Consider the following 20,936-nt stretch of genomic DNA (forward strand, 5'->3'; position numbering starts at 1 on the left):
ATTTAATAGATGTAAAATTTGCATTTTTATTCATTTTGGTATGCGCTAATCCACCAATCAGATGCTCGAACCAGAGTGGGAATAGAAAGCTATAACCTACTCCCATTTTTTATATTGCACTCTGTGTATTGTGAGTGTCAATGCGTCACGCTCCGCATACAGACAGTGCACAAATTAAACTTTCTTTCATACTACATGTTTATTAATTGAACCACATTTAAAAAGAATCCTTGTATAAACACAACATTTGGGCAGCAATTTGGTTTGTGTAACAATAGATTGAATCTAATAACTGGTTAGTACTCTCATTAAAGGTGGTGTGATGAAGGAAGTGTAGTCGGTGGGTTACAAGAACCATGGAAGAAGGATCTTGTAGACATCTTATTCCCATTACTACTGGATGCTAGTACAGAGAGCTTTGCAGAACAGGTTAGTAGTCTATTAACAATTAGATCAATTGTACATGTAGTTTCATGTAGATCAGAACTAAAGTCAAAGGGGATTATTTGGGTTGCATTCAAATCATGTGAAAACAAGTACAGCTACATGTATGTATATTTGTTCTTATTACTATGTTCTTTTAAGATTCATTTGTTGTGATTGACTTACAGACCTTTGTTCTTTTAAGATCCATTTATTGTGATTGACTTTTGGACCTATGTTCTTTTAAGATCCATTTATTGTGATTGACTTACAAACCTATGTTCTTTTAAAATCCATTTATTGTGATTGACTTATAGACCCATGTTCTTTTAAGATCCATTTATTGTGATTGACTTTTGGACCTATGTTCTTTTAAGATCCATTTATTGTGATTGACTTATAGACCCATGTTCTTTTAAGATCCATTTATTGTGATTGACTTATAGACCTATGTTCTTTTAAGACCTATATTCTTTTAAGATCCATTTATTGTGATTGACTTATAGACCTATGTTCTTTTAAGATCCCTTTGTTGTGATTGACTTACAGACCTATGTTCTTTTAAGATCCATTTATTGTGATTGACTTATAGACCCATGTTCTTTTAAGATCCATTTGTTGTGATTTACTTATAGACCTACATATGTTCTTTTAAGATCCATTTACTGTGATTGACTTACGACCTTTGTTCTTTTAAGATCCATTTGTTGTGATTGACTTACAGACCTATGTTCTTTTAAGATCATTTATTGTGATTGACTTACAGACCTATGTTCCTGTGGAGCGTCTTCTTGGAGGTAATGAAAGTGATGACTTTATACACAAGCTCCATCTGTGTATGATATCAGCATGTCATGAACTCATCACTAAACATGCCCGCCCACAAAGGTAAACACGCTGTATAGGAAGTACCTTAGGTTCTGAAAGACAAGAAGCACTATTGCCAATGTTGGCATAATCTCTGCGACAGTACTAAGACTCAACAGACACACACTGTCTTCTCATTGTGAAAGTTCCCTTTGCGTTGCATCTAAAGCGGCAATTGCATTGGACTTAAAATTGTTAACTTACCGCTGCAAATTGTTAAATTACCAATACGAAGTCCAAGTGAGATTTAATTAACCGCCCCGACGCTGTTAACTTAACAGGTTGATTCAAGCCACGACAACTTAACAATGTTAACTTAACAGGTTGATTCAAGCCGCGACAACTTAACAATGTTAACTTAACAGGTTGATTCAAGCCGCGACAACTTAACAATGTTAACTTAACAAATTGATTCAAGCCGCGACAACTTAACAATGTTAACTTAACAGGTTGATTCAAGCCGCGACAACTTAACAATGTTAACTTAAAAGGTTGATTCAAGCCGCGACAACTTAACAATGTTAACTTAATGAGGACAAGAAGTCCAATTTGAACGCACCATTCTGGTAACATAACAATACTATCTGAAAGGTCTGCTGATGTTCGAACCACCACGTGCAATACATTACGTGCTGCTCCAAAAATTCAGGTTTAAAGCATAGCTACGTTTCCACTGCGTAGATAGCGCGCGTGAATCCATGACTTCGGCTTTGGATTCGGCTTCCTGCTCCGTTCTCTTCGTCTGAAGCCCGGAGCACGTACGCAAAGCACGCGCAATTGTCAAAGCAACCACAGGACCAAGCTAGCCTGAGCCAAATCTGGAGCCGAAGTCTAGGTTTCGAAAAGGGCCTTGGATATGAATGAGGATTAACTATTACTGAGTCAAGAGTATAAACATTATGACATGAACCAGTGCAGCATTCTACAGCAGTTTTGGTGCTCCAATACAGGACGGTTACCTCTGGTTGCAACCCCCATTTGTACTTATTTAGTACTTATTTAATTTTATTTATTTACTTGTAACCAATACTCCTGTACTTTTGTTGTGACACAAATGGAACAAGTAAGTAAAAACTAGATAATTTGTATAAAATTAAATGGATAAAGTATAATTGTTTTGTGGAGGAACTACTTCAATCCTAGCCTCTAGTTTTCAGGAAAAAAACACCACATACATTGTGTATCATCCATTGAAATATAATTTTATACACATTCATATTAACAAAAGGCTTGTTTTTATTGTAGCAAATGAAAGATGTTCGTTGAAAACTGAAGGTTACTAATGAATGTGCTCTTTCCTGATTAATATTGTATGTTATTGAATTGGTAGATTTAGTGGTTTGGAGGAGGCAGTGTTCCGTGATGCTATACAATCTCTAGAGGGCCAACTAGATAAGGCACCCGCTAAGAAAGCTCTAGAAGTCTTCTACACAGAGGAATCAGGTATGGATTACCAAGGATTTAACCATTCACAATTATTGAATCAACCAATCACTCACTCATCCAATCAATCAATTACTCACTTATTCAATCAATCAATCAATCAATCAATTTGGACATTATTTCCATCCTAGCTATCGACATGTTATTTGTAACAGATATTTCTTTTCTATTAATGTAACTTTTTTACAATGTTTTTGTAAATTCTGTATATTTTGTGTATGAATAAAGTGGTCGCTTTGAAAAGTAAAAAAAAGGAAATCAATCAATCAATCACTGCCCATCAATTCAACCAGCGCTGAACCTCTTGCATCGATGCATTAGACAATTTCTTCCTGAACTGACACTAACTTTTGAAACGTACTGGTGCCTGATCCACCACAGCAGTGGCCGACTGAGAGAAAAACTTTGATTTAGCCAACAAGCTTGAAAGATAGTGTGTACTGGTTGTATGAAAACTCCAACCTTCAAAGACTGCTTAGAAACCTGGAAATATTGTATCAAAAGTAAAATCTTAAAAGAGTACTGCTACTACCAGCTCGGTTGGGAACAATGTTCCCCTTTTCATCAAGAAATGGGATCTCTGCAGCATGTTCCAGATCACCAATAACGGCATTGAATGGACTTGCTTAAGTGTTAATTTGGATGTTATTTCAATCCCAGCTACCGACCTGTTAATTTGGAGCAGAAACTTCTTGTTGATTAATCGATCAATCAATCAATTCGTCAATCAGTTAAAAGCTGCATCCCTGTATCGTTTACTTGGGTGTGAACCCTGGCTACAGGGCGATTAATAATGGTATACTCTACATGTATGGCTGCTGACTGGCACCCGAAAAGAAAGGTATTGACAAAATAGGGAGACTGCAAACAAGGGCTAGATTGCTCAGTTGGTGGAGCGCCGGCATGTTAATCAGAGGTCGTTGGTTTTAATCTCCCTTTACTTCTTTCTCAAAAACTTTGTTACTTCGGAGGGAGTCGTTTCTCACAATGTTTAATACCATCAACCTCTCCCCATTACTCGTTACTAAGTAAGGTTTTATGCTGGCAATTATTTTGAGTAATTACCAATAGTGTCCACTGCCTTTAAGTTATTTACATTAGGGATAAAGAATATCATATAATATAACTGTTTATTGTTGTCCATCAGACTTGGTGAAGGTGTTATTATCGTCTGCTAATGAGTATCTTTCTGCTGAGTATGGAATCAGGGTACTCAAGTTCTTCAACAAACTCCTACAACTTGGTAAAGACACGTTTATAAAGCACTAAAATAAAATGCACTGCCGTCGATTTCACAAAACTCTTCCTAACTTAGGATTAATCTTAGGACTTAGGACGAGTCCCAACACTGCACTGTAGCATGCAGACCTTAAGATTAATCCTAAGTCCTAACTTGAGATAAGACGAGTCCTAACTCCTTGTGAAATCTACCCCAGGTCTGTTTAGAGAAAACATTGTTTCTTGCCTTAAATAAATCATACAAAAAAACATTAATAGGATATGTGAAAGATTTTTTTGTGTGTATTTTTATAAATCAAGCTAAAACAAAACACAAAAGACAAAGAAGTGTATAAAAATGGCCAATATCTTGACAATTGCACAACATGTCAAATGTTTTCTAAAGCTTTTTGAGGAAAATTTGTAGTTAAAGTTTTTAACCATTTGGTGCAAAAGGCAGTCGCTAGCAACCAAATTGGACTTTTATAAACAGTCACATCTTAAAAACTACAACCCTCAAATATACCGCCCTCATTCGATTGTTTAGAGCAAGTGTTGAGCTTTCGTTAGATGTGATGTTCACAAGGGGGTGCTATTGAAAATATTGAGAAAAACATGTTCTTTTTTTGCTTTTTTCAAAAATTAACCTAAGGGTTAAGTGTGTCAAAAACAGAGGGTTAACTTAAAATGTGAGTTACAACAAGTAGGATTTGAAGTTTTGCATTGTGGGAATATTATTACAATATACATGTAGGTGAGGTTTGTGGTAGCAACATGTGTAAATCTCTTTTCTGGCCTGAAGACGATCAGATCATACTGATGAGTTGTCAACCACTGGTTCTTTTCAGAACCAAAAGTACTCAAGAGATTTACACATGGTGCTACCGCAAACCACACCTAAGTAAATGACAATATTAAAACTAGCCTGAACATCTGACGTCACACTTCGAGGGTCATGAATAATGCCAGAGACCGGCCTGCAGCCGGCGTGTACATGCCATTTGACCTACATTCATTTCACATAGAGATACGCAGTCAAATTCTATTGCGGACTTGATAGGAGTGTACTGTTTGGGCATATGGAAAGCTTGTGTCACTGCACGTTTATCCAATGATACATGTATCATTGTATCCAATGGAATCACTGGATCTGAATAGCAGGTACCTGTCTTTATCCTTGCGGATAAAGACAGGGGCCCAGTTTATATTAAAACTTGTTTCCAAATTGTCTGTTTAGCCGAGGACACACCTGGTGATAAATCCTTAGAGAGACTGTGCTCCACTCTGACCAGACTATCCCTAGTAGATGCCGACTCTTTACAAGGATGGCTGGCAAGGATCATTCAAGACAGCAACCCAGGGTCTAAAGGTCAAGAACATCGGATCCTACTGCAGAGTTTAACCTCGCATATCGTCAAAGAGAAAAGGTTGGGAATAGCTACTAGGTTTGTTTTCTCTCTCATTACCTGCTAACCAACAAGGAAATTAAGAAGTGAATTTGTATGTTTTTCAGATTTGTCAGGTGATTGTAATACTTGGTGACTTGGAATTTTTATTTGTTTTCCAGAGGAAGAAAAGAGGAAAGGGGGTTTGTACTTGTATTTAGTTTGGCTTTCTTTCAAAGACTTTTGAGAAGAATTGAGAAAAAAACAAGTTTTAATTTTGTTTGATTCAGAAGACGATCAGAGCATACTATTCGAAACGTCGAGTTGAAACCAACGGTTTTTTTCAGAACAACCCCAACTCATTAAGACATTATCATTACATTGTGTGTTACCGCAAACCTTTCTATATCCGATTTCCACCATGCAAAGTTTCAAATCCTACTGATTTAATAATAGTATGCACTTCTTATATAGTGCCTTATCACACCTGAGGGCGTGCCAAAGCAATGATTTTTTGCATACAAGGTATGTGGAGTTGCGGTCAAATTATAATACCCATTTATTTACATAATAATAATAAGACTTGTAATGCGCACATATCCAACCTGCTGGGTGTTCAAGGCGCAGTAAAAGCAAAAAAAACAAAGCAAAACAAAACAGAAAAACAGAAACAACAAAAATGAGTCCTTGAAAGTCTGTGACAGATAAGTTTTGAGAAGAGATTTGAATTTTTTGGTACAAAGACAAGATCTAAGATTAAATCTTAGATTAGATCTTACATAGCAACATGTAACGGTAAAGGTGCTGTGGTGTTATCTGCAGCCAAGTATACAAGAAAATGCTGGAAAAAAAACCTTCTCTTAACGATCAATGTACTGGGTTATTTAATAACACACCGGCCCTTCCGCTTAACAACCCATCCAAAGGCTGAACCAACAATGGTTTAGGAAGAACCTCACTTCAGGACACATGTGCCAAGACTGAGACTGGATCAGTCTGCTGAACAGAAACACCAGAGCTTGAATCCAATGCCCTTTAACCACTCAACCTGTATCTTTAGCATCTACATGTATTATATATCATTGCAGTACCCGCTGCCAAAACATACATGTACATCTAGGATTCAAACTGCCTCTAGCTACCGGGCAATCTTGGTAGTCTAGTTGGTAAGACACTGCTCTAGAATTGCAAGGGTTGTGGGTTCAAATCCCACCCGAGTAATATGCCTGTGAAATTTGTTCACAGGACTCGGGGAAAGTACCGAGTATATAGTGCTAACACACATCGGTGTATATGGGTACAAAACAAACAAAATGAATAACCTGCATATTGTTTGATAAATCCTTTGTAGTCTTGTTGGTGAAGATGTAGCTACAGCTCTATTGAAGGCATTGATTCCAATGGGAAGCCAACTTCTCTCTGGAGCAGCAGACAGCTTGGGTTTCTCTGAGCTCATGCCTGTTATGGTCATGTTAGCTGGGGCTGGATCAGGGATGGGCCATGTGGAGTTATTCAGAGCAGCCAATGACTGGCTCACTGTGTGGTGAGTTGACAAAATACAAACAGCTGTTGCAAACTGCTTTCCAACAAAACAAAATATTGTAAATGCAAAAAAATAGTGAATAGTCTGACGTTTGGACCCTAGCAGAGTCTTTCTAAAAGGTTGAAGACTCTTCAATAAAGACTTTGCTAGGGTCAAACCTCAGACCATCAAGTATTCTTTGCATGTGTTGTGAGTTACTACAAAGCAACATCCATTTATCAGTACTTTGTAAACGCATTTGGTTTTGTGTTATACCTCTTAGATGAGTTTGACAGAATGTTTGAACGAATTCAAATGAATTTACCGATTGAGGTGTTTGATCAGTTTATAAATGCAGCATTCATAGTAACTCTCTTGAAGGAACACGTTGCCTCGGATCGGACAAGTTGGTCTATAAAAAGCGTTCGTTACCGTTTGTTATAAAATGCATATGGTTGGAAAGATGTTTTTAAAGTAGAATACAATGATCTACACAAATTTGCCTCGAAATTGCGTGGTTTTCTTATTGCTTTGTGAACTAACATGGTCAGCAATTTGACTCCCGTAAATGTCAGACCGTATTAGTCGACAACCACGCAATTTCGAGGCATATTTGTGTGGATCATTGTATTCTACTTTTAAAAAATCTTTCCAACCATTTGCATTTTATAACAAACAGTCACAAACGCTTTCCAAAGACCAACTCGACCGATTCAAGGCAACGTGTTCCTTTAACTGTTATACTGTTAGGATTTCTGAGTTTCCTCATATGTTTGATTTCTAAGTTTGTTTTTCAAGCGATTTGATTAACATAAAGTATGTATTTTTTACATTGAATTACTGTCAGCAAACATTTAACTTTTGTCTAAGAAGAGAGCGTAAATGCCATTACCTGTTCTTGTATGTTTTAACCTTTCAGCAAGAAGTATCTTTCCCACAAGGATGTTGCTGAGAAGTTAGGACTGGAAGGAACAGAAGGAAAGGTACGGCTTGACCTTAAAGTCTCATGGTCTTTTATGCAAAGATGTATTAATTTTAAAGTTTTATGCTCATACTAGTCTTTGCATTGAGAAAAAAACAAATGAATGGTTTAAATGCACTGGAAACTTTTGGTAATTACTCAAAATAATTGTTAGCATAAAAACATACTTGGTATGGGCAATGGAGAGCTTTTAATAGTACAAAACATTGTGAAAAATGGCTCCTTCTGAAGAAACAAATAGTTTTTGAGAACGAGATAATTTCTCACTCAAATATTAAGAGACTTTATGCCTGAAGCCTTTTGTTAGTTATAAAACCCCCAAAAGTTGTTTTTCTTAGTTCATATTTCAGACCGAGGCGTGTTATAAAACACATATGGACTGGCCTATTCAGTCACTAGGGCTCGACTATCCCCCTCGGGCCTGTGAGTGACCAGAAGAGGGACCTATTTCCCTATACTGGTCACTCAAAGTCCCTCGGGGATAGACTTGCTCGGACGACTGAATTCCTAGTCCATATGTGTATAACAATAACAGAACTTCAGTTTAGGGCAATCTGTCGGTTTGTCATGCTTATTAAGAATCTTTGTGTTCGTCTCATCACAGCACCAGAACATGATTGAAGCAGCTTGTTACCTGTTGTCTTATATCGCTAGCGTCTTAGGAGCATTGAAACAAACTGGAGATAAGTAAGTCCATTATGATGCTAACTCATTACCACTTGGTGTGTTTACTTTTAGGGTTTATGTTTGAACTTATACAATAGATCAAGTCAAACAGACAGTTCAAACTACAAAGTTAATATTGCTACGTGTCTTGTCATATGTTAGAAACAAAGTCATGTTTGTGAGTTTGTGAATACACCACTACAAGAAGACATCAATGAGTATTCATTTTCAGAACTGAACTTGTCATGTTGTCAATACCTGTCAGAAATCTTTGTTCCTGTTCCCAAACTTCACATTCTAAGAACCAAACACACTTGGGGGGGGGGGATCGTGCCTTTTCTACCAGAGCACCAAGGATGTGGAATCATCATCCTCAGAACTTCAGGCAATCTACTTCATTAGCCAATTTCAAAACTTTGCTTAAATCTCATCTTTTTTCAAAAGTCTACTGTACGACGCTATGAGCCACGACTGTTGGATTGGCGCCTTATAAATTTAACAATTGATTGATTGATTGATTTTGGTTGATCAATTCGGGATAACTTGGCGGAGATGCAATCTAGTAAGGTTTACATTAACAATGTGTACAACTAAATAACTGTGTGACTTGTACATGTAGTTCTGTAGAGTTTTGATCAGTACATGTATGTCCTGATTATCGTCAGTGTAAAGCTGAAAACGATCCAAGTTTACTGATAGTCAGGTGGAGTTGCTCCATAATATAAATGCGTCGTCTGATGGTAAATATGTACATAATCACAGCAGAGTGTAATTATTGACTTAATTAGGAACCTGGCTCCAACATATGACATGGACTCATCAGCTGCTGAAGCAGATTCTGATTGGGCTGAAGATATGATGCTGGATGAAGATGACTCAGGAGGGGAAGATTCAGTAAGTCAAAAAAACACTCATCAGTGGGTCTTGAAAAAAAATACATGTAGAAACTAAGAAGCCTTTGTTTAATTTTGCTAAAAATTTGCCTTAAAGGCAGTGGACACTATTGATAATTACTCAAAATAGTTAGCAGAACTCACTTCGCAGTTGTACATTGTACAGTTAATAACGATCCTATGTACATGTACATGTACATGTATGTATAGGCTATAGTCAATTTTCTATACCTTCCTCCCAGGTAGTAGTTAATAAGCAGGATAGTTCTTTTCAGAACTGAGAAGTTTCCCGAAAAATCTGATAAATCTACTCCGCGGTAGTAGAATATATAGCAAGACAGTTCTCTAAAAAACAAACTCTACCTGGAAAGTAATGTACATGTATATCATGTAGATACAATATATATTTGGTTTGCGGTAACACCATGTGTGTATCTACTTGCCAGGTAGAGTTGTTCTTAGGGAACTGTCTTGCTTTATTCTACTGCCGTGGAGTAGATAATCGGAGGGTCGGGAGACTTCTCAGTTCTGAAAAGAACTGTCCTGTTTATTAACTATTACCAGGGCGGATGGTATAGAATTAAGACTGGACTACTACTTTAGCTTATAGGATCGTAATTAATGTACTGCCGCGGAGTCAGTTCTGAAATTGGTCTCAACGTTTCGACTAGCTTGCTCTAGTCATCGTCAGGAGACTGACAAAATGGATAGGGCCAATCCTAGTTTTCATTTTATATGTGCTTATGAGTTGAAGTCATAATGGATTGGGCCAATCCTAGTTTTCACTCTATATGTGCTTATGAGTTGAAGTCATAATGGATTGGGCCAATCCTAGTTTTCACTTTATATGTGCTTATGAGTTGAAGTCCTAATGGATAGGGCCAATCCTAGTTTTCACTTTGTATGTGCTTATGAGTTGAAGTCATAATGGATAGGGCCAATCCTAGTTTTCACTTTATATGTGCTTATGAGTTAAAGTCATAATGGATTGGGCCAATCCTAGTTTTCACTTTATATGTGCTTATGAGTTAAAGTCCTAATGGATAGGGCCAATCCTAGTTTTCACTTTGTATGTGTTTCTGATTTGCCACCAGGATGAAGACTCCTTGTGTAATAAGCTGTGTACATACACCATCACCCAGAGAGACTTTATGAGCCAACACTGGTAAGTATCTTAAACAAAGGCAACCAATGCTGAAAGATGTACCAATGACCAATGCAATGACCTATCACTGCTAGTACTTCGTTGGGCCCTACCATGCCTACCAGTCTCATCTAATACCACTGAGATAGGCTCATAAGCTTGTACAAATTCTAATTCAGGATGTAGTGATGCTTGATGGGAGTGATTGTACTTCTGAGTCGTGCAATGTGCACAATCATTATGTGCATTATTATGTATGGAATGTACATGATATGGAATGTTAACGATCTTTTAAACAAATTGGCAAGAAGACTATTGCGATCGAGCGCTTTTTTTAATGCATGGATTCACACAATTGAGCCACATTATTATGGAAAGTCAAACCTTTCATAAACAAGTAATGGTGAGCAGGTGTTATGAGGTCAGGGGCAATCCCAGCGCCTTTGATGAGGTGCTGGGACCATGGCAATGCTAGTTAACTGCTCGGGTTGTGAGGTCAGGGGCAATCCCAGCGCCTTTGATGAGGTGCTGGGACCATGGCAATGCTAGTTAACTGCTCGGGTTTACGCAGTTCCTTACCTTCCACTCTGGGACCCCGTTGGAATCCCACTTGGGGCACCACGTGGATTGGGTTTTTAGAACTACCTTACTGCGTGGGTTTTCCGTGGGATTTTGCGCTTAAACAGCCAACCAATTAAAACCTTGCGGGGTCCCTTTCGCCTTATTTTTTTATTGCATGGCCAGTTTTGAACAGCCATTCACAATAAGACCTCACTGCCACTCTTTTAATCCCTTATTTATAGAATGCTCAGTATTAATCACATCTTTATTCATTCATTGAGTAATATTTATTTCAAAGCTGTCATACAATACAATCATGCACATTTATGTCGTAATTACAAAAGCAATATACATGTGCATGTAGTATGAGGGATGACATATACGGTACACAATGGTTCAATAATAAGCAGCAATTTAAAGACAACATTTAAAGGAACGTTACAGAATTGGTAAAGAACAAAAATCGTGAAGATCAAAGATTTACGTAAAACTTACACGGTCTAATGATGATGATAGTAGAAAACATCCCTTGAAATATTTCTGTCTGAAATGTCATATTTGATGAGAAATAAATAATCTAACTTCGCGTTTGGAGTTTATCGCTCAGTGAGCGTTTTATTCATTTTTATTTTGGCATCGATGCAATGCAAATTTGTAATCGGTTTTTCACTATTTTCTCGTGACCCAGATGGCCGATCGATCTCAAACTTCGACAGGTTTGTCAGTTTATGTATATGGTGGATTACATTAAGTGCTTACACTGCCAGCAACTGTTTAGTTAGCAAAAACCAATTCTGTAATGTTCCTTTAAGTATAGTGTTAAGCAAGATGTTTTTGTACCCTAACCTATGGACAGACATACATTTAAGATGGTATAACTAAGGTACGGTAACATGGACATACTATGTACATGTAGGACAAACAAAGACAAGGGGCAACAAGGAGGACAGAAGAACACAATGTCTGTACTAGGATTCTCCTATAACCTTATATGGAAATACTGTCTATATTCAAGAGGTATTCTCTTATTGAGCAAACTTGAGACTTGTTAATAACTTGTCATTATGTGTTTTTGTTTACCATGTAGGTATCATTGCCACACCTGTAAGATGATTGATGGTGTAGGTATATGCACCGTGTGTGCCAGGGTTTGCCATCGAGGTCATGAGGTCGCATACGCCAAATATGGATCTTTCTTCTGTGACTGTGGAGACAAAGACGAAGGAACTTGTTTGGTGAGTTAATTTTCTTGTAGACCTTATGCATTGACGTCATCCAGCCGCCCTCTTAGGCTAGATAAAGCGATGACAAAACAATCAAAATGCACAGATTTGTACGCGTGACACACAGGTTTGGCCAATGAACGGACACTTTTTGGCCTCTAGTTGAGGGCGCCCTACTGATATGACATGTGCTGAAGGTCTATTCCTCTTCAGATTTCTTAGCCTCTAGACAGGAAATTTATTTCTTTTAGGCAATCCTTTGGGCTTCAGCTCTTTCAGTATTTTAGTTGCTCATTGCTGTAATGTTTTTATCCAGTTAATGTGCACTCTTGTACTTTTTACCTACCCCGAGAAATAAAATAAATAAAATATTTAAATATACAATTTGTTTGTGTTTCCCCAGGCCTTAGTGAAGCGTACACCTGGGTCCAACCTAGAGTCCAGCATGTCCAATACCTCTATGGCGTGTCCATTTTCCTCCCTATCATCTTCCACTGAGGACAAAGCTCGTAATGCTTCAGTCAGTGCCTTACGTCGGCATCAGAACACCACTCCAATGCTATCCCCTACTGAGAGACCTCAAGGTGGGGTAGTCTTAGGGGAAGGCGTTGGTGGCATGCAATTAATGATGATGGAAGGAGAGGAACTTGCTAAGTTTCATCGGATGTTAGGGAAGCAGTTGATGCAGTCACAAGACATCATCTTGAGCCTCCTGGTAAGAAAAGTATAACTACATGTAGTCATTTGTTTTCCCTTCTGTTTGTGATCGAGGCCTGATTTCATAACTTGTTCAGTTTGGTACATTTATTTGACTCTGCTAACAAATCATTTTTACATGGCATTTCAGAACAAAATTTTGTTATCATAAAAAAAATCTCTTTGGTGAAAAGGACAGTACTTGTAATTACACAGCCAGCATAATGGGTACACTTGTAGCTTGTAGTTACAACAATGCCATTGTAAGTGACAGATAAATAGGAAGTAGTGCCATGTCTCTAAATTGAATGCTTTAGCAGTGGCTGTGGCTAGACCACTAAAAAGGCCTATTCTTCAACATTGGCAGTACAGCTGCAGCCATAGCCACGACTGATTTTGTATTTTAATTCCTTATCGATCAAGTGCTTGATTATTCAATATTTTTGTTATAATTATAATAAAAATGACTTCTTATATAGTGCTCATATCTGTCATTCAGTGACGCACATGGCACTCTCCAATATTTACCTGCAAGGTATGCGGAAGTACATGTAGGATTTGAAGTACATGTAGGAGGCCTTTTTCCATAGCAACATGTAATGGTTTACAAAGTGCTGTGGTGCAATATGCAGCCAATGAAACCATGAACACCAGGTCGAACCCTCCGTTTTTTTTTAAATAAGTGCATTACACAACACACAGGACCAACAGCTTTACGTCCCATCACTTAGGATGCAGCAATAATGGTTTAAGGGTCTTGCACAAGTTTAATGGCCAGATCCCTATGCCACACTCTGCTGATCTGAAACACAAGATCTTGAGTGCTATGCTCATATTCACTCGGCCATGACACGCCACTAACTGCTACATCTTTCAGAGGTTTTCATTACATTGTTGTTCATGACAATGACACCCAAAGAAATGAACCATAATTAAGCATCACTTCCATGATTTCCAGTTGTCATGCTAAATTTGCATGATGTGTCAACTATGGTTTTCTGTGTGAATGTGCATTATTCAATTTATCCAGCATCATTTAAAAAATGGAGCTCTCAGCTCTACTGCCCAACATTATGAAGAAAGTTGTGGCCATTTCTAATTGACCCAATTGCATAACTTTTGATTATTAATGTTTAGGAGAACTGTGGTACAGCCAATACTGTGATTGAGCTATTGCAGTATCTGCTTCGACCAATTGAAGATCATTGCAATCAGACCTCTGCTATAGGTGCTACATCTAGGGCTCAACAAGCATTGAAAGATTTACATACACTGGAGAAAGCGACTGAAACTACTGAACAACTCATGGTAAACCTTATTTGTTAATAGACCTTACACACTGACTCATGGTAAACCTTATTTGTTAATAGACCTTACACACTGACTCATGGTAAACCTTATTTGTTAATAGACCTGACACACTGACTCATGGTAAACCTTATTTGTTAATAGACCTTTACACACTGACTCATGGTAAAGCGTCTCCCTGCACTGAGTGTCTTAAACATGTAGATAAGATACTACGTTAGACTGATTTATCAATGAGTATTACACAAATATTGATTGCTTTGAGTGCTATGGTTAAAACTACAGCTCCCGAGGTGATCCCCGGAGCGTTCTATTTTCCCGAGGCGTGGTCGAGGGTAAATGGAACGTTCCGGGGATCACCGAGGGAGTCGTAGTTTTAACCATAGCATGAGTTAAAGCTGTCACTATTTGTTTTATAACACCCCAACAGACTATTTACATGTATCATCTTCGTATCACGTTATACTCGTACGCGCGTTTCAGATACACAGATGCACATCTGATTGGGTTTGAGGTGGGTAAAAAGACGTCTGGGTACTGCACGCCGTGTGATAGTCGTTGGACTATCACTTGGCAAACGAAACACTATCACACGGCTGCCGTCTAGTAAAACTAAGACATATGATGTGACGCGCTCTAAACCAATGAAAAGCCATAAAATTTGTAAGGGGTTTTATAATCCTGAATATTGTTCACCATTGATGAAATGCTGTCCTGGCTTCTGCATAAGAAGTGAAAATGATTAGAAATGATTACTAGACTTAAATGAGAAAATATAATTAACTGTAGCAAACTGCTTACATGTACCAACCAAAAGGACCTATTGTATAAATGCAAACAAAATAGTTAATTGCCTGACGGTTCGACCCTAGTAGAGACTTTCCTTCGTGAAAGACTCTTTGAGAAAGACTCTGATAGGGTCAAAATGTCAGGTCATTAACTTTTTTGTACACGATTTGACTTGAGATACTGTTGCATAAACAAGTGATGTGATATAACCCATCATCAACTCCGTCAAGGAATCTTTAATCCTTCAATAAACCTTCTTCTCAATGAACCCAAGTCTTGACACTCCTGGAGTGACAGGTATTTTTCTTTAGCTGCGCCACGCATCTGGAACTCTCCACCACTTTATATAAGATCTTGTCTTTGTACCACCAATTTCTATCTTTTCTCAAAACGCATCTTATGTCACAGGTTTTCTTAAGGACTAATTTTGTTGTGTCTGTTTTTGTTATATTTGGGTCTTACTGTGCTGTGAACACCCAGCCGGGTGGACATGTGAACATCATTATTACTATCTGTACTTTGATCCCTTTACCCAGGTCCCTACCCTAGGATCTCAGGAGGGGGCTTTTGAGAATGTGCGGGCAAACTTCTCTGGTGACCAGGGCCAGACCATAAAGCAGCTTCTTGGTGCTCATATGCTACGTCGTGTTGCTATGTGTTGTTTAGCATCTCCTCATGGTAGACGTCAACATCTCGCTGTGTGTCATGAGAAGGGTAGGATTACTGTACTGCAGCTGTCTGCTCTACTCAAGCAAGCTGACTCCAGCAAGAGGAAACTCACTCTCACGGTCAGTAAATCAGTGTACCCATGAAATATCATGTTTGGCCCTAAGAAAAATGTAGGTTCATTTTGTGGAGTACAAGGACTGTAGGCTTTAATGGACATTTCAGGCTATTTCCTATGTGCACAAAAAACAAAGTACATGTAGGAAGAATATGTATCATGCCTGAATATAGTATGTGGTGGTGCTATTTTAGCACATTTTTAAAAATCTTTCCCAAAGGCAAAACAAAAATGGTAGTTAGAAGAATATCCTGCCTGAATATACATGTAGTATGTGTAAAGGTAGGATATTAGCCAAATTGTTGTGTTAAAAAAATTACCATACTAGTTTATGGTTAGAAACTTAACAGCTTAACAGTTTTCTACAACTACTATATACTAACTAGGCAAAGTTCAAAACGATAATTGTTTTGCCTGTCATGTATTGTCAATCTTTGGTATTTGGCTACTCTTAATTATCATAAATACAAGTAAATAATAAATTTGAAAGCAAGTATTGAAACAAGTCCCTTGTCTAGAGTCACATCTTTACGTAGCAAAGTTTCCATAATTAGATGCATGGGAAATATAGGTGTGTGGTTAAAGTTAATGTATATTTGTTTCTTATTTGACAGCGTCTGTCCTCCGCACCAGTACCCTTCACTGTATTGAGCATCACTGGTAACCCAAGTAATGAGGATTTCTTGGCTGTTTGTGGTCTAAAGGTTGGTATGAAATCGTCATGTACATTACATGTACAGCATTCAGTTTACTAACAAATTTGTTGTTTAAATTTACTGCGTTTACTTGCTTATTCTTTTGTCTATTCTTGACCAGTTATAATTTATACAGAGTATTGAATTTGATTTAGGGTTGAATTAAACAAAAAATTCTTGAACCAACGACCTCCAGATTAACGTGCTGGCGCTCCAGCAACTGAGCAATCTAGCCCTATGTTGGCTTTCTACCCATCTTTGTTTAGCGGCGCCAGTCAGAAGCCAAAAAGCTGTTCAAATGTACCCAGTGTCCCTTGTGGTTTATTATTTGAGTATTGTATTTGCAAGTTATTGTAAATTGTCTTTATTGCAAATCATTTCAAAAATTCAAACATTTAGTTCCATAATACACTCATCAAAACAATTAATGTAAGGAAGATACGTGTATCGAAGGATAAATAAAGACAGGCATGTTGAGAAATTTGTAATCAATCAACTCATATTTAAAACCAATTGAATCGTTAAACTCTATTCTATTATTTGTGTGTATACTAGGATTGCCATGTGTTGACGTTCACCAGTTCAGGGACTGTTTCTGATCATCTAGTCCTTCATCCTCAGTTAGAAGCTGGTAATTTTATCATCAAGGCTATATGGTTGCCTGGATCACAAACAGAACTGGCTATTGTCACTGCTGACTTTGTCAAGGTAAATCTACTAAGATTGTGTTATAAACTTTACATTTCTGAAGAAAAATTTATGTAGCCCATATGCATGTCCAAATGCGCATGATCAGTGCACAAGGATTCTTGGTGATATCCCGGTACAAGCAACACCAGCAATCGTCACGGCGCATTGATTTTTAAAGGCAGTGGACACTATTGGTAATTACTCAAAATAACTATTAGCATAAAACTTTTCTTGGTAACCAGTAATGGGGAGAGGTTGATAGTATAAATCATGTGAGAAACGGCTCCCTCTGAAGTAATGTAGAAAGAAATAATTTTCCACGGATTTGATTTCGAGACCTCAGATTGACATTAGAATTTGAGGTCTCGAAATCAAGCATCTGAAAGCACACAACTCCCTTGACAAGGGTGTTTTTTTCTTTCATTATTATCTCGCAACTTCGACGACCAATTGAGCTCAAATTTTCACAGGTTTGTTATTTTATGCATATGTTGAGATACACCAACTGTGAGGGCTAGTCTTCAACAATTATCAATAGTGTCCACTGCTTTAAGCAATGCATTACTTAACTATAAAATGTGGTTTAGTAACGTGTAAAGAACAGCATGACCAGCATATCGGCAGCTTGGGTAACTTTTTAAAACTATACTCAGTTCCCTGAGATGCATTGTGGACAACTGTTCATTGTTCACATTGTACATCAGAAACATCATCTTATCAACAAAGAACTTTGTATGAATCTTATGGGATATAAACAGATAAAAATGTGGGCATGTCCAACCATGAGTAATGCAGTTCAATACAAGCAATATGTATGAATGAATGAATGTATTCTTCCAGAGCCCAAAGTTACATCATCTCATAATGATACCTCTTTTGCTTTTGTTCTTGTGTTGCCCTCCCTTTGTTAGGCACTCTGTTCTTTGTATAGCGCCATATAAATACTTTGTATTATTATTATTATTCTTATTAAAGTTACAGCATCTTGTAATGATACCTCTTCTTGTTGTTCAGATATACGATCTATCAAGAGATGCCTTAAGTCCTTGCTTCTACTTCCTTGTGCCAAGTGGCAAGATCCGGGATGCCTGTTTCATTATATCTGATGAAGAAACGCGTACACTGGTACTCATGTCTTCAGCTGGTTACCTGTATACACAACCTATGGAAGAAGCAAGTGAGGCCAGAGATGGCCCATTCTATGTCACCAATGTGCTGGAGGTCAAACATGATGACCTAAAGGTAGGTCAAGGGTCAAAGAACCTTTTAAGAGTTATTAATTCTACCTTCTCATGTGTTCAATAGTCGAGTGTTTAGACTCTTTGTTTAATTGGCCATGCTCTGCCAAGACCTGAGGTGCCTCTCGCTGCCTTCTTAAATCCACAAAACCAGCCATCTGAACCCTTTCGACAGGGTGGAAGCCTCCGCTGCACCAATATCACAGCTTATAGACGACCTCAACGCCATCGGCCTACAATACGATCAAGCTGTTCATGCTGCCCATGATCAGCCTGGATGGCACAAACGAATTTCTAACATTGCAAAAACCCATGGTCACATCGTCTCGAGCCTAGTTCGGCCCGAGTAGCATCATTTATATAAAGACTCTGATAAGAAATGAATGCCTTGCCTAATGCAATGAATGACTTGTAAAGCCATGCAGTGACAGATCATTTAAATTGTTCAGGTACTGACCAGAAGCTAGCAACTTGTTTAAATCTCTGCAGAACAAAAATTAGTGAAACGCAAAATAAAGATTGCACGGCCACACTTTTCAGAATGGGAAAGAGGACTCTTGAGGGTGCTATTGTGACATTTTTTGGGGGTGTCTTATGGTTGCTTCATTTTATGAAAAGATTTTAAAAAATCTCCACCCAATTTGACAATTTGGTGCTAGTAACTGCATTTATGACCGACATGCCATATTAATTATAAATATACACTACTATTAGTATATTTAAACCATGAGTGCCTATGCATAGACAATTACTAAGGGAATCAATGTGTGGTGAAGAGACGAAGTTGAGGTAAATTATCAAGAACCAGGCCTCGGCGGGTTTAAACCACTAGTTGAAAACCGATTCAACACACTTTGATGCCCATTCATAAATACCTTTTCTGTCAAAAAAACATCAACACTTTTTGGTCAGAAAGTAAAATAAATGCAATGTATAGTTGTTCAATGATTTCTTTCAACACAACACCCCTCCAGCTATGAAATGGTGAGGCCCTCGGTAAACAACTCCTTTTATGGGAATGCTGTGCGCGTCGCGCGTATCGCATGATGTGGCACAACTGTCCCGGCCGTTGCTCTCGACCAATAGGAATGAAGAAACTATCTTATGAGCACAGGTGCAAGCACGCGTGTCACGCCCATGTTTCAACACTTTTTAGTGGTCATTACCAAAGGTTTATACACACCCACATGACGCGCTCTCCACCAATAGAAATAGTGCTCTCCACCAAGCGAAACTGTATTTATTAATAAGCTTTTGAATGAGATTCAAATAACCATATTTCTAATCTTGTTATTTTGGCAGGAGTCTAGTGGACAGGCGGCTGGTGTAGGTGTCTCATGTTACTACTCACACACTCTACAGTTGCTCTTCTTCAGCTACTCACATGGTCAGTAAACTAGTCACTTGTCATGCTTTCTCATCCTCCATTGTGCGCAACTGTCTAGATCGCTTGTGTGTAGTTATTTATTTTTTGCATAGTACCTGTAGGTCGTTTTGGTTGGAACGATCTGAACCAAGAAAAACCAGTATTTTATTTATTTTATTTTTTGGGGAGAGGGGGTGTTTTATTAAATTTAATTTCATTTAGGGTCAGGGAATCTGCAGAAAATGTACATCATCACGTCACAGCGTCACAATAGTGCCTGTCGCGCAGCTATGCAGGGGTAGTTGGACATTTTTCAAATGGGGTAGTTCAACATTTTTTTGGGGGGAGGGGGGGGGGGTTGGAATTTTTTTTCTTTTTTTTTCTTTGGGGGGGGGGGGTTATGGAGGCCATCTGTCCGCAAGGGGAACACACATACACACCCAAAACAAACAAAAAAACAAGAAAAGAAAATAGAACAACTGCACACTACATTACCATTTGATTGTGTACCATCAGAGGTTGTTATTGTTAGCCATTTTAAGGGTTACTGTTTGCTGCATGTACAAGGTAGCCCTGTGGAAACTGTTTGACGACAACAATTTAATTAAGGTTGAAACCACTGACTTCAAAAAAGTCGCCACATTAAATCAATTAAGACTCAGTGATTAGTTATTATATTTTCCATTGAGATTATTTACTGTTAGGAAGTTAATCCAGAACGTTACTATAGCAACTGATGGCCAAGGTTGTCCAAAGCCCGCGTCACAATGGAGTCTATTGTTAATCTCTCTTCAATTGATCCATTGCATCAAAGAACGTGTGTCTGATAAATCTGGGCCAGCCTGTTCCCTTTTTTTTTTTTTTTTTTTTTCTTTTTTTTGATGAATGTAATAGTTAGCCTTTTTTAAGAGTTACTCTTTGCAGCATCATGGTAGCGCTGTGGAAACTGTTTGACGGCAATAATTTAATTAAAATCGGATACCACTTGCGATGTAAATGTAGACCAATCAATTGAATTGGACTTAGACTTGGTAGTTCTATAT

General features: G+C 38.1%; 1 protein-coding gene across 1 annotated transcript in view; it reads left to right on the forward strand.

Annotated features, from left to right (window-relative positions):
• LOC117303093 (E3 ubiquitin-protein ligase UBR4-like) overlaps positions 1-20,936 on the forward strand; it is a 134,122-nt gene that overhangs the window by 31,659 nt on the left and 81,527 nt on the right. The window contains exons 30-47 of the mRNA XM_033787171.1: positions 315-429; positions 1,190-1,311; positions 2,621-2,733; positions 3,881-3,976; positions 5,189-5,378; positions 6,688-6,879; positions 7,778-7,841; positions 8,445-8,527; positions 9,295-9,400; positions 10,494-10,564; positions 12,192-12,339; positions 12,731-13,042; positions 14,161-14,331; positions 15,657-15,908; positions 16,519-16,608; positions 17,155-17,307; positions 18,304-18,531; positions 19,830-19,914. Coding sequence (XP_033643062.1) covers positions 315-429; positions 1,190-1,311; positions 2,621-2,733; positions 3,881-3,976; positions 5,189-5,378; positions 6,688-6,879; positions 7,778-7,841; positions 8,445-8,527; positions 9,295-9,400; positions 10,494-10,564; positions 12,192-12,339; positions 12,731-13,042; positions 14,161-14,331; positions 15,657-15,908; positions 16,519-16,608; positions 17,155-17,307; positions 18,304-18,531; positions 19,830-19,914 — 2,591 coding nt within the window. The remainder of the gene's footprint in view (positions 1-314; positions 430-1,189; positions 1,312-2,620; positions 2,734-3,880; positions 3,977-5,188; positions 5,379-6,687; positions 6,880-7,777; positions 7,842-8,444; positions 8,528-9,294; positions 9,401-10,493; positions 10,565-12,191; positions 12,340-12,730; positions 13,043-14,160; positions 14,332-15,656; positions 15,909-16,518; positions 16,609-17,154; positions 17,308-18,303; positions 18,532-19,829; positions 19,915-20,936) is intronic.

The sequence above is a fragment of the Asterias rubens genome, chromosome 19, assembly GCF_902459465.1.
Source record: "Asterias rubens chromosome 19, eAstRub1.3, whole genome shotgun sequence".
NCBI lineage: Eukaryota > Metazoa > Echinodermata > Asteroidea > Forcipulatida > Asteriidae > Asterias > Asterias rubens.